General features: G+C 43.3%; 1 protein-coding gene across 2 annotated transcripts; it reads left to right on the top strand.

Moving 5' to 3' along the window:
* The first annotated feature begins 702 nt into the window (after window positions 1–702).
* On the top strand, window positions 703–12734 carry NDUFS5 (NADH:ubiquinone oxidoreductase subunit S5). 2 transcript variants are annotated; one of them, XM_072771861.1, is made up of 3 exons: window positions 703–2066; window positions 4065–4282; window positions 8807–9035. In XM_072771861.1, exons 2-3 carry the CDS (start codon window positions 4067–4069, stop codon window positions 8909–8911), a joined length of 321 nt encoding a protein of 106 aa, XP_072627962.1. In that variant the 5' UTR covers window positions 703–2066; window positions 4065–4066; the 3' UTR covers window positions 8912–9035. The 2 variants fall into 2 exon arrangements, with proteins under 2 accessions (XP_072627962.1, XP_072627963.1); XM_072771862.1 differs by lacking the exon at window positions 8807–9035 and adding an exon at window positions 12513–12734 and having other exon boundaries at window positions 1932–2066.
* Window positions 12735–13384: the final 650 nt, after the last annotated feature.

The following is a 13384-nucleotide window of genomic DNA, read 5'->3' as shown; positions in this document are numbered from 1 at the left end:
CTCCAGGGGAAAGGGGGGAAAATCAGAGACTGGCTGGCAGGACTTTTCCAAGAATACAATGAAACAGCAAACTTTTGAGTGGAGGATTAAGCAGAGGATTTTGGACAATGAGGCTTGGAAGGCCTGACTTCTCTAAACGTTTCTGACAGCACACCTTCCCCCCCCCCCCCCACGCCCCATTATTTTGTTTTCTTTAAAGATTTATTTGACAGAGAGAGCGCCAGGGAGCAACAACAAGCAGGGCAGGAGGCAGAGGGAGAAGCAGGCCCCCCACGGAATAGGAAGCCCAATGCCACCCAGGCGCCCCAGAGAACACATCTTTTTTTTTTATTTAAAGATTTTATTTGGGATCCCTGGGTGGCGCAGCGGTTTAGCGCCTGCCTTTGGCCCAGGGCGTGATCCTGGTAGACCTGGGATCGAATCCCACGTCGGGCTTCCGGTGCTTGGAGCCTGCTTCTCCCTCTGCCTATGTCTCTGCCTCTCTCTCTCTCTCTCTCTGTGACTATCATAAAAAAATAAAAAAATTTTTTTTTTAAAATAAAGATTTTATTTATTTATGACACAGACACAGGAAGAGGGAGCAGGCTCCATGCAGGGAGCCCGACGTGGGACTCGATCCCAGGTCTCCAGGATCACGCCCTGGGCTGAAGGCGGCGCTAAACCGCTGAGCCACCAGGGCTGCTCATAGAACACATCTTTTATTTTTTTATTTTTATTTTTTTAATTAATTTATTTATTTATGATAGTCACACAGAGAGAGAGAGAGAGAGAGAGAGGCAGAGACATAGGCAGAGGGAGAAGCAGGCTCCATGCACCGGGAGCCCGACGTGGGATTCGATCCCGCGTCTCCAGGATCGCGCCCTGGGCCAAAGGCAGGCGCCAAACCGCTGCGCCACCCAGGGATCCCTAGAACACATCTTTTAAAGGACAATAAACTTTCAGTCCAAACCCCAAGTTAAGTATTATTTTCTGTAAGTTACTTATAGGTACAACTGCAGTAATGTTAATGTACTTTGTAAACATTTACACCAAAAAATAGACATTAAAGGGACACCTGGCTGCCTCAGTCAGGGGAGCATTGCGACTCTTGATCTCCAGGTCTTGAGTTCGAGTTCCATGTTGGGTGCAGAATTTTTACTTAATAAAAAAAAATTTTTTTAATATAAGTTTAAAAAGATTAGACTAAAAATACAAGTATTTGAGTACTTTGTTCCCTCACATCCAGTGTATACCGCATACGCCACTTCCGAGGCCCTGCTGTAGCCAAGGGGAGCCCCCTGGATGTCCTGATGACTCTTTCGAATCTGCAAATCCTAGAAGCTGAGGGCAGCCCGGGTGGCTCCAACCGCCTTCGGCCCAGGGCATGACCCTGGAGACCTGGGATCCAATCCCACGTCGGGCTCCCTGCAGGGAGCCTGACTCTCTCTGTGTGTTCTCATGAAAAAATAAAATCTTAAAACAACAACAACAACAACAAAAAACCCTAGAAGCTGAGATATGCAGAGAACTGATTGCCTTGGAGAGCTTTCCACGTGCCAGGAACCTCCTCGGGGTTTCACACTTAAGTCATTTAACCCCCAAAGTAATGCGACGCTGTAGGTACCTACGACGGGAGAACCGAGGCCCACTGCGGTTAAGACGCTTTGTCAGGTCGCACGGAGGTGGCGCAGCCCGAGTGTCACGCCCCCAGCGGAGGTCCACGGCCCAGGACCCCCACGGGCCGACGCGGAGGTGGTGAAGGCACCACTTTTTCTCTCCATGGCCTGAGCCAAGCCCCTCACCAAGCCGAGCCGCCGTGACAGCGAGGGGCACAAGGCAAAGAAGCAGCAGGAAACCCACCGAGGCCCCCAACGCAACCGTCAGCTCATCGCGAATCGGTTCCAGCTCAGCCGCGCAGGCGCAGACCGAAGGGCTTGGTTTCTATGGTTTCCGGGCGCGACGGCGGGCTTCGCTGTCGCGCTGCAAGCGTCGCGCTGTTGGGCGTCCTTTGCGGCAGGCCTCGGCGCCGCTCATAGAGCCTCCGGGAGCGGCGGCCGGCGAGGCGACAAGGGCACCGCGGCGCGACGGTAGGTCGGGGCTGCGTGTGTCCGCGGGCGGCTTAGCCTGCGGAGCTCCCCTCTGAGATTCCTTTAACGAGTTTCTTCTACCTTCCCCGGGCGTCCGTTCTTCCAGGCCCGAGCTCTGAGCAGGGTTCCTGCGCCCCCGGGCCCCTGCGTCACTGAAGCCTGGAGCGCGCGCCTCCCTCGGCTCCTTCTGCCGGACTCATGCTTCGGCCTTCTGTTTCTTTTTTCTTTCTTTCTTTTTCTTTTTTGGCCTTCTGTTTCTTAATCTGAGGTTCACCCACCTCATCCTGGCTTCCGAGGCCCGGAGTGGTTGCGGCCCCGCCCGCTTCCGGCTTCTCCAGGTCTTGATCCCGGCATGCACTCTGCTCCGCGGCTACGTCTAGGTGCTCGGTGCCCCCACCCCCGCCCCCGAACCCAGGACCTCCGGCTGGAGCTCGCTGCCCACCGACCTTCCCTTGGCAGGCTCAGCCCGTCCGTCCGTCTGTCTGTCTGTCTTTATTTATTTAGTTAGTTTTCTTATTTTATTTATTTTTTATTTTTTCCAGCCCGTCTTTAAAAGGCATTTTTAAGCCTCCTGCGCCGAGTTGGTGCTTATCCTTTCGAGCTCTTACCCTTTTTTTTTTTTTTTTTAAGATTTTCTTTATTTATTCATTAGAGATACACAGAGAGAGAGGCAGAGACAGGCTCCATGCAAGGAGCCCGATGTGGGACTCGATCCAGGGTCTCCAGGATCACACCCTGGGCTGCAGGCGGCGCTAAACCGCTGAGCCACCGGGGGCTGCCCGAGCTCTTACCCTCTAGTCCTCTTGTCCGTTGGGTCCCCAGTTCCTTGTGTGTCTGTCTCCATTTCTAGTGCTTAACGTTGAAGCTGCTGCTTCCCCTCCCCCTACACACACACACACACCATTCCAGTGCCTGTTATTATTCAGTAAACGAAGGAATCTGTAGAAAATATAAAAATTAAGTTCACGTGTAAATCTGCCCACTCGTACATGACTTTATTGACCTTTTTTTGTGCTTTCCGGTCTTCTTTTGCAATTTTTCTTTGACACTGGAGACCCTTTTTCTCATTTAATATTAAAGTGTACATCTGGGGCAGCCCCGGTGGCACAGCGGTTTAGCGCCGCCTGCAGCCCAGGGCGTGATCCTGGAGACCCTGGATCGAGTCCCACCTCAGGCTCTCTGTATGATGCCTGCTTCTCCCTCTGCCTGTGTCTCTGCCTCTCTCTCTCTCTCTCTATGAATAAATAAATAAAATCTTAAAGTGTACATCTGTATTATCTGTTTTTCCTAACGTCTAACGTATTCTCCTAGGCAGGTACCGGAGTTAACTATCCGTATCGCTATTTTTGCACACTTAAGTTGTTTGAGATTCTTTTTTGGGGGGTTCTCCCTCCCCCCTCCCCAACAATTACTGAGCCCCTACCTGGTCCCTACCCTCGCAGCACTCATTGTTCAATAAGGGAGACATTCAGGTTAATAAACCATTACAGAGGCATGCAGAGTACTCCTGTGGGAAGTTGAGATGCTGTGTGAACACAGGACGGACACGAGATTTAGGATGACATCGCAGAGGTGTCATCTGAGTTCATATGGATAGAGAAGTGTAAAGAAATGTTTTTGTGCTTTTTTTTTTTTCCTTTTCAGTTACTTCTTCAGATCTGTGTCAAAGAATTGGAATTACAAAAAAAAAAAAAAAAAGAATTGGAATTACTGAGTCAAAACATAAACGCTGACTTTTTATTAAGATGACCTTATAAAAAAATGACCTTATCAATACAGAGACAATTTTGGGGGGGGTGCTAAAAACACGAATGTTGTTCATCTACCATAAACTGGAGGCACCCGTGAAATGAAAAAAATTAATGAGAATATATTGGGAGATAGCATAAACTGTCTTTCTAGAGGGATACTTTTAATTAACTATCCCATTTTTCTTAGGAATTTTCTCATTTGGTTGCACTTTTATGGCATTATTTCTTTTTCTATCTTCCATTTCAGCCATGCCTTTCTTTGATGTGCAGAAAAGGCTGGGCCTAAACTTAGATCATTGGATGACAATCCAAAGTGCTGAACAGCCTCACAAGATTCCAAGTCGATGCCATGCTTTTGAAAAAGAATGGATAGAATGTGCGCATGGAATCGGTGCTACTCGTGCAGAGAAAGAGTGCAAGATAGAATTTGATGATTTCGTAGAATGTCTGCTTCGGCAGAAAACGGTGAGGAGTGATGGATACGGGAGCTGAATTATTTCCTTGCTTCACTGGGGCTGCTTTTAAGTGTTTTTAGTTGGTCATTGGCAATGGCTTGCTCAGTGCGAATTGGCCAAAGGTTGGTAGTGAAACACTTTCTCTACATAGGTAGCATGTCAAGGAAGTTAAGTGCCTTCGGATCTGAGGAGGGTCTCTTATTCCTCAGTGTTCCTCCTCATCTTCTGACCGATTTTCCTTGGCGTTGTACCCTGCTACAGCCACCGGAGTAGGAATTGCATGTGTGTGCATTCCCGTTTTTGTAGTAGGCTAAAAGCAGAAGTTACCAACCAGCTTTGGATGTTTGTCTTCGAACATTTCTGAGTGAAAGTGTTTCAAATTCATTGAACCCTCATTTGAGAAGAGATTAAAACCCTGCATACTTTTACACTGAACTTGATATAACAATCTGGGTTAATTTCTACTCTGGGGAAGATAGAGGTGTTAATGAGATTGCTTTAGGTGAGCCTGACGAAAGAGGCAGGGGAAAAAGGATATTAATAGCATAATATCTACCTCTTTAAGAGTTGAATGAGTTACATAACATATAGGGCTCTATTCTCCCTTAGAGAAGAAATCTTTGGGTATGGGCTGTTATTCTGCCTATTTCTCTGCTCCAGATATAACAAATAGAAGTGTTTTCTTTTTTTCTTAAGATTTTATTTATTGATTTGAGATAGAGAGAGTGAGAGAGAGAAAGCACAAGCAAGGGGGCACAGGGAGTAGGATAAGCAAGCTCCCCACTGAGCAGGGTGCCCGGTATGGAGTTTGATCTCAGGATCCGGGGATCCTGACCTGAGCCAAAGGCAGATGCCTAATCACCTGGGCCACCCAAGTGACCCTAGAAATGTTTTTATTCCTTCCAACTCCTTGGAGTTCAAGAAGGCAATTTAGATTTTAGTTAAATTTGGGATCCCTGGGTGGCGCAGCTGTTTGGCGCCTGCCTTTGGCCCAGGGCGCGATCCTGGAGACCCGGGATCGAATGCCACACCGGGCTCCCGGTGGATGGAGCCTGCTTCTCCCTCTGCCTGTGTCTCTGCCTCTCTCTCTCTCTCTCTCTCTCTCTCTCTCTGTAACTATCATAAATAAAAAAAATAAAAAATTAGATTTTAGTTAAATTTATCACAGTTATTTGTATCAAAAATTTTTAATTCCTTATCTTTTAACATCTGCTATTGGCATTTGGGTAAAGTGAAGCCAGACTTGGAAGGAATTAGGGGATATGATCTATGCAGGAATATCAATCATTAAGTGGGTGATATATTAGTATTACTGAGGGACATTGAGTGGGTCATGGTTAGCCACCTACCAGCTATTAAGTTCACAGTATGTCCCAACTTCTCTTCCTGTGGACCCTAGTTACTCATTGCTCAGATTAAGACTACTCTTCATGGAAAATTTACACCAAAGGGAGGCAGTGTGGTGAGGTGGAAAGAACATTGGATTGGGAGTTAGCAGCGCTGATTTTGTTGTTGTTCTTTTAAGATTTTATTTTAAAATAATCTGCACCCAACATGGGGCTTGAACCCACAACCTGGAGATCAAGAGCCACACGCTCCACCAACTGAGCCAGCCAGGTGCCTCTGGGAGAGCTGGGTTTTGTTTTGTTTAAAGATTTTATTTATTCATTTGTGACAGACACAGAGAGAGAGAGAGGCACAGGCAGAGGGAGGAGCAGGCTCCATGCAGGAAGCCTAACGTGGGACTCCATCCCAGGTCTCCAGGATCATACCCTGGGCTGAAGGCAGCGCTAAACTGCTGAGCCACCCGGGTTGCCTGAGAGCTGGGTTTTGACGATGGTTCTCCCACCACTGGTTTTGTGACTTTGGGCAACTCACTTCCTTTTTTTTTTTTTTTTTTTTTTTTTTTTTTTCCTCACTTCCTTTTTTTGTCTCGATTTCTTTACCTGGAGATACTAAAGAGTTGCTCTCAGGTCACTTCCTCAGCCTGTGAATTTGTAAATAGGTCCATTACTGTTTTAGGGGTCACCCTGAATGACCAGATACTAATGCCTAGGCGAAGAAGCTAGTGAATCAGGGAATTAGAATTAAGCACTGTTCTAAGTTCATAGCTTGTAATAGTGGATTTATTTCACACAATAACCCTGGGAGATGCTTTACTGGAATTTTTCCACTATGCAATTAAAAACTTGGAGCAAGACAAAAAAAATCAAGGCCATTGCCTAAGGTCATATTGTAGTGAGCAGGGGAACTGGGACTTGAACCTGACCATACTACCATCTTCAGAGCCTGTGCTTCTGTCTACAATGCTAAGAGGTGATTTGTTAGACCTCAGAGAAAGGTTTGACATTATGTGTTAGTGATAGCTCAATCATGACTAGTCCTGTGTTGGAGATTCTTTATTTTGGGGGTGGGGTGGGGGGAGAGATTCTTTAATAGAGAAATGTTTAAGGATGCAATATTTTATGTTACCTATAATGAAATTTTTAAAATGCGATCTTTTAAAAATGGCTAACGTTATTTATTATTTAGGACACCTAGAGTTTTTTTCTCCTGAAGTTATATCCTGACTGATTCTTTAAGGTTAATGGAATCTTTAACTAAATATACTAACTCTTGGGATCCCTGGGTGGCGCAGCGGTTTGGCGCCTGCCTTTGGCCCAGGGCGCGATCCTGGAGACCCAGGATCGAATCCCACGTTGGGCTCCCGGTGCATGGAGCCTGCTTCTCCCTCTGCCTGTGTCTCTGCCTCTCTCTCTCTCTCTCTCTCTGTGACTATCATAAATAAATAAAAAAAAAATTAAAAAAAAATAAATATACTAACTCTTCATGTCTTTGTGAAAACTAAATCACCAGAAAAGTTTATTGAAGCACCTATTTATGTCAGGAGCTATCGTAGATGCTAGGAATATACAGTAAGGGGATCCCTGGGTGGCGCAGCGGTTTGGCGCCTGCCTTTGGCCCAGGGCGCGATCCTGGAGACCCGGGATCGAATCCCACGTCGGGCTCCCGGTGCATGGAGCCTGCTTCTCCCTCTGCCTGTGTCTCTGCCTCTCTCTCTCTCTCTCTCTCTCTCTCTGTGTGTGTGACTATCATAAATAAATAAAAATTAAAAAAAAAAAAAAAGGAATATACAGTAAGAAAACTGCAAAAAAAAAAAAAAAAAAAACCCTGCCCTAATAGAGCTTATATTTGGGTAAAAGGGTGTCAAAAATAACAACTTTTTTTTAAAAAGTGTTCTGTGTTGATAAGTGCAGCAGGGAAGATAAAGATAGAAAGCATGCATGTAGGAGCTGAATGGATGCTCTTTTTTTTTTTAAGATTTACTTATTTATTTGTTTGTTTGTTTGTTTATTAATGGGAGACAGAGAGAGAGGCAGAGACACAGGCAGAGGGGGAAGCAAGCTCCATGCAGGGAGCCCGATGCGGGACTCAATCCCGGGTCTCCAGGATCAGGCCCTGGGCTGAAGGCAGTGCCAAACCATGGAGCCACCCGGGCTGTCCTGGATGCTCTTTTAAATAGGGTTGTTGGAGAAGAGCTCAGCAACAAGGAGACGTTTGAGCAGAGACTTAAAGTGGGCCATGTGGATTCGAGGGAAGAATGTTCTGGTTAGAGGAAGGAGCAAGTGCAAAGGTCCCTGCAGTGAAGCAGAGAGAATGAGAGAAAGTATTAAGACATAGATAGAATCAGAAGGAAAAAAAAGACATGAAGTCAGAGGTAGGCCTAGTAGTAAGTTGTTGTAAGGAAGGATTCAGCTTTTTTTCTCGGTAAAATGGGAAGGCATTGGGCTTTGGGCAGAGGAATAATGCAGTTAGGATCGAGGGTGTGTGTGTTTTTTTTCTGTGTTGCAGAATCCCGGTGAATGACAGCTTTCCTGCAATCTTGTATGGTGTGGCTTTTGTTGGTTGGGCACCAGCCAGTGTCCTACCTGAGAGGCAGAAGCAGAGCTCAGGGCCCAGTAGTGACAGGTAGCCAAGCACATATCAGGGCTTGGTTTCTGTGGTAAAGAGAACGTCATGTTAAAAAACAAAAAGAGAGAGAGAGAGAGAGAGAGAGAGAGAGAGAGAGAGAGAACGTCATGTTAGCTCTTTCTTCCTTCTTCATACCCAGTGATCAGTCACCAGCAGCAGTGCCAACTTTACATGGAGAGGTCAGGATGTATCAGCCATGAGATGATCTCATCTTTTAATATTTTAGATACTAGATTATTAAAGACAAGTGTGCACAGGTATGCCTCTAAAAGGTTTTTGATCTATGTTTTGTTCATGTTTATGCAAACACCTGTAATCCTGTATATAACAGGAACGTTCTAGTTACTATTTTTGAAGGAGATATTATTATATGTACTAGGAATTTGTTAAGAGCTTGGGAAGTGATTTCAAGTTACTTTTTTAAAGGAAGATTTCATCTCAGGCCGTCTAGGATGGAAAGCTTCCATAGTTTAAAAATGAAACCAATTTTCGTTCTGTTTCTCTAGCCCTCCAGTTTCTGGTACATATTTTCCCTAGTTTAAATACTTCTCTCCTTTGACAGATGAAGCGTCTGAGTGACATCAGGAGGCAGCGGGATAAGCTAATAAAGGAAGGGAAGTACACACCTCCACCTCACCACTTGGGAAAGGAGGATCCCAGGCCCTGAGCATAGCTGCTGCTGATGGCTGGATGCTGGTTTTCATGTTCTCTCCTCCCTGCCCCGGAAAGTTCATTTACTGAAAACTTCTGTGAAAAGTGTCTAAAAATAAAGGATTGCTCTATCCTGTTTATCCTCTTTTCTCTTGGATCATACTTCTCTATAAAGAGATTGCAACCTATTTTTTAAATTTGGAAAAATGGCTTTACCGATGCCTTAAAAATTAGCATGTAGGTAATAATAAGCAGCATTTAATGACATTTACTATGTATAAAGTACTTTAAACATGTTAAGTTATTTAAGAAGTTGCAATATTCTTTACTGCTTTCATTCTGGTTTATATTCCATAAAATACAGACTTGGGCTGGGAGGGAGAGGCAGTAGAGAGAGAGGTTATGTTTACTGTAAGGTCTGTGAACATTAAGGCTAAGAAAATAGCAAGTTCAGATAGCTTAATTTTGTTTTTATTTAATTAATTTTCAGATAATTTTGAAGAAGCAATACCATTGGTTCAATTTGCTATCTTACATGTGGCATATTAGTACTTCTCTTGACATATTTAGAAATGGTGGGGGGGGATTGTTGTTTTAAGATTATATTTACTTTTTGGGAAGAGAACACAAGTGGTGGGGCAGAGGGGCGGGACAAGCAGACTCACCACTGAGCAGGGAGCCCGATGCAGGGCCCAATCCCAGGTGCCCCTACATTTGTTTGTTTTTAAGATTTTATTTGACAGCACAAGCAGGAGGAGCGGCAGGGAGAGGGTGAAGCAGGCTCCCCAGTGAGCAAGGAGCCCAATTCAGAGCTCGATCCCAGGACCCAGGAATTATGACCTGAGCTGAAGGCAGATGCTTAATTGAGCCTACCCAGGCGCTCCTAGAAATGGTTTTTAAAAGAAAGGGAAATAGGAAAAAAAATAAAAAATAAAAAATAAAAAAAAATAAAAAAAATAAAAGAAAGGGAAATAGGGAAGAAGGGAGGTTTGAACCTTAAAAATTAATATGTGTTGAGAATAGAATTAAGATCTCCGATATCTTTTAGAATTTTCCTAACTTTTATTTTGGTAAAATACACATAACACAAAGTTTACCATCTTAACCACTTTTTTTTTTTCATCTTAACCCCTTCTAAGTATACAGTTCATTGATACTAAATATATTCACATTGTACAACCATTACCACCATCCATATGGAGAACACTTTTCATCTTGCAAAACTGAAGCTCTTTAGTTCCACCTACTACTCCTCCTTTCCCCACGGCCCCTGTCAACCACTATTCTGCTTTCTTGGATTTTGGTTATTCTGCTTCACATAAGTGTATTCATACTATTTGTCTTTTTGTGGCTGGTTTATTTCACTTAGCATACTATTTTCAGGGGTCACCATGTAGCATATTGCAGACTATCTTTCCTTTTGTTTTTTTTTTTTTTTTTTTTTTTTTTTTTTTTAAATAGTACCGTTTTTTTTTTTTAATTTTTATTTATTTATGATAGTCACAGAGAGAGAGAGAGGGGCAGAGACACAGGCAGAGGGAGAAGCAGGCTCCATGCACCAGGAGCCTGACGTGGGATTCGATCCCGGGTCTCCAGGATCACGCCCTGAGCCAAAGGCAGACGCTAAACCGCTGCGCCACCCAGGGATCCCCTATCTTTCCTTTTGAAGTCTGAATAATATTCCATTGTGTGTATACCACATTTTGTTTACCTGTTTATCCGTTGGTGAACATGTCAGTTGCTTCCATGTTTTAGCTTTTGTGAAGAATGCTGCTGTGAATATGGGTGTATAGATAATCTCTTTAAGACCCTGTTTTCAGTTGGTTTTAATATATACCCAGGAGTGGAATTGCTAGATTATAAGGTAATTACATTTTTAATAGTTGGAGGAACTACCATACTATTTTCCATAGTGGCTGCATCATTTTTTACATTCCCACCAACAGCACACAAGTGTTCTAGTCTCTCCATATCTTTGCCAACACTTGTTATTTTCTGGGGGGAGGGGGTGGGGGCGGGGGGGTTGTTGTTGTTAGTAGCTATCTAGTAGATAAGAGGTGGTATCTCATTGTAGGTTTTTAAAATTTTTATTTAATTATTTGAGAGAGAGATAGCACATGGTAGGCGGGGAGCAGAAAGAGAAGCAGACTCCCCACCGACCAGGAAGCCCAACTCATGGCTCCAGGACCTTGGGATCATGACCTGAGCCAAAGGCAGATACTTAACTGAGCCACCCAGAAGTCCCCTCATTGTAGTTTTGATTTTGCATTTCTGTAGTGATTAGCAATGCTGCATCTTTTCATGTGCTTATTGGTCATTTCTGTATCTTCTTTGGATAAATATTCAGGTCTTTTGCCCATTTTTTAATTGAGTTATTTTTTTGTTGCTGAGTTTTTGGAGTTCTCTTATATTTGGGATATTGATTATCAGATACATGATTTGCAAATATTTTCATTTTGGAAGTTGTCTTTTTACTCTGCCGATGATGTCTTTTGATGCACCAAATTTTAAATATTTCATCAAATCCAATTTGTTTTTCTTGCCTTTGATGTCCTATCCAAGTAATCATTTCAAATCCAGCATTGTGAAACTTTTCCCCTGTGTTTTCTTTTAAATTTTATAGTTTCAGGTCCTGGATCCATTTTGAGTTAATTTTTGTATATCTTGTTACATAAATAAAGGTCTGACTTCATTCTTTTGCATGTAGATATCCAGATTTTCCAGCATTTGTTGACTCTTTTCCTTGGTGAGTGGTCTTGAAACCCTTCTCAGAAGGCATTTGGTTATGTATGCAAGGGTTTATTTCTGGATTCAGCTCAGTACTGTCCATATTATCTGTCTTTCTGCCGCTTCCACACAGTTATGATTACTGTAGCCTTAATATGTTTTAAAATCAGGAAGTGGGAATCTTCCAGTTTTGTTCTTGTTTTTCAGGATTGTTTTGGCTCCTCGGGGTCCCTTGAGATTCTGTATGAATTGTAGGATGGGTTTTTCTATTTTGCAAAAAATACTGGGATTTTGATAGGAATTGTATTAAATCTGTAGCTTGTAATATTGACAGCAACAATAAATCTTTGAATCTATGAGCATAGGATGTCTTTCTGTGTATTTAGGTCTTTTTTAGTTTCTTTCAGCTGTGTTATGTAATTTTCATTGTACAAGTCTTTTACCTCCTGGTAAAGTTAATTCCTAAATTTGGTGAGTTTTGTTTAATACATGCAGCTGCCAACTTAAAAAGTTTTAGGGCAGCCCGGGTGGCTCAGCAGTTTAGTGCCTGCCTTCGGCCCAGGGCGTGATCCTGGAGACCTGGGATTGAGTCCCACATTGGGCTCCCTGCATGGAGCCTGCTTCTCCCTCTCCCTGTGTCTCTGCCCCTCTCTCTCTCATGAATAAATAGATAAAAAAGAAAATTAAAAAAATATTTTTAAGTTTATTTATATTTTAATAATCTCTACACCTAAAGTGGGTTTTGAACTAATAACCTGGAGATCAAGAGTTGCATGCTCTACCAGTTGAACCAGCCAGGTACCCCTGGGTTATATTTTTTGTTTTTGTTTTTAATGCTACTTTAAGTGGAATTGGTATTGTGATTTCCTTTTTGTATTGTTCTTTATTAGTCTTGCAGCATTTTGAGTTAAAAATACCAGCTGAGGGGCAACCCCAGGTGGCTCCACGGTTTAGCGCTGCCTTCAGCCCAGAGCATGATCCTGGAGACCCGGAATCAAGTCTCACATCGGGCTACCCACATGGAGCCTGCTTCTCCCTCTGCCTGTGTCTCTGCCTCTCTCTCCCTGTGTGTGTGTCTCATGAATAAATAAATAAAATCTTAAAAAAAAATACCAGCTGAATATAAGAGTCTCCTCAAAAGAGAAAGTAACATTGCATTGTAGTCTCAAAATTGGAAGGAAGGGATTTGGCACTTGAGCAAGATCCTGCTTATTCTTTGTTATAGGGCAAATCTTTATCCAAGCAGCATTTTGTTAAACTACTCACTAAAAAATAAACAAACAAACAAACAAACAAACTACTCACTAATCAGTCACAATGGAGAAACAAGGTGGAGTCCTTCTAGCAAAGTCCCCTGCGGTGCGTGTCCTATGTCAGATTGTTTCACTGTGCTCTGTGCTCATGAGCTTTTCTGAAATTTTTAAGTCCAAAGTGGGATTCCCATGTATATATAATTTTGGAAAATCAGACGTCAAATGGAAATGCTGGAGAGTAAAGCACAATATTAATCAAGGCTTAATGTAGGTACATGCCCTTTCATTCAAGATCTCTTTTCATTCCTGAGCTCTTGGTTGTAGAATGAGAGAAGACCAAATTCCATTCGATTGTATTTACCTGAAGGTAAAAAAAGAGTGACAGAGAACACTTAATTCTGTTGGAAAGCATTGCCTTCATGTCTTTACAGAATATCAAAAGCCTTCATTTCTATCAGATACCCACAAATAGCTCTGGAACAAGCAACCTTGCCTTTTGCCTCTGTATG

Source organism: Canis lupus, chromosome 13 (assembly GCF_048164855.1).
Source record: "Canis lupus baileyi chromosome 13, mCanLup2.hap1, whole genome shotgun sequence".
In the NCBI taxonomy this organism is placed as follows: Eukaryota; Metazoa; Chordata; class Mammalia; order Carnivora; family Canidae; genus Canis; species Canis lupus.
Note: the sequence above shows the minus strand (reverse complement) of the source record. Positions and strands in the feature narration are given on the sequence as shown.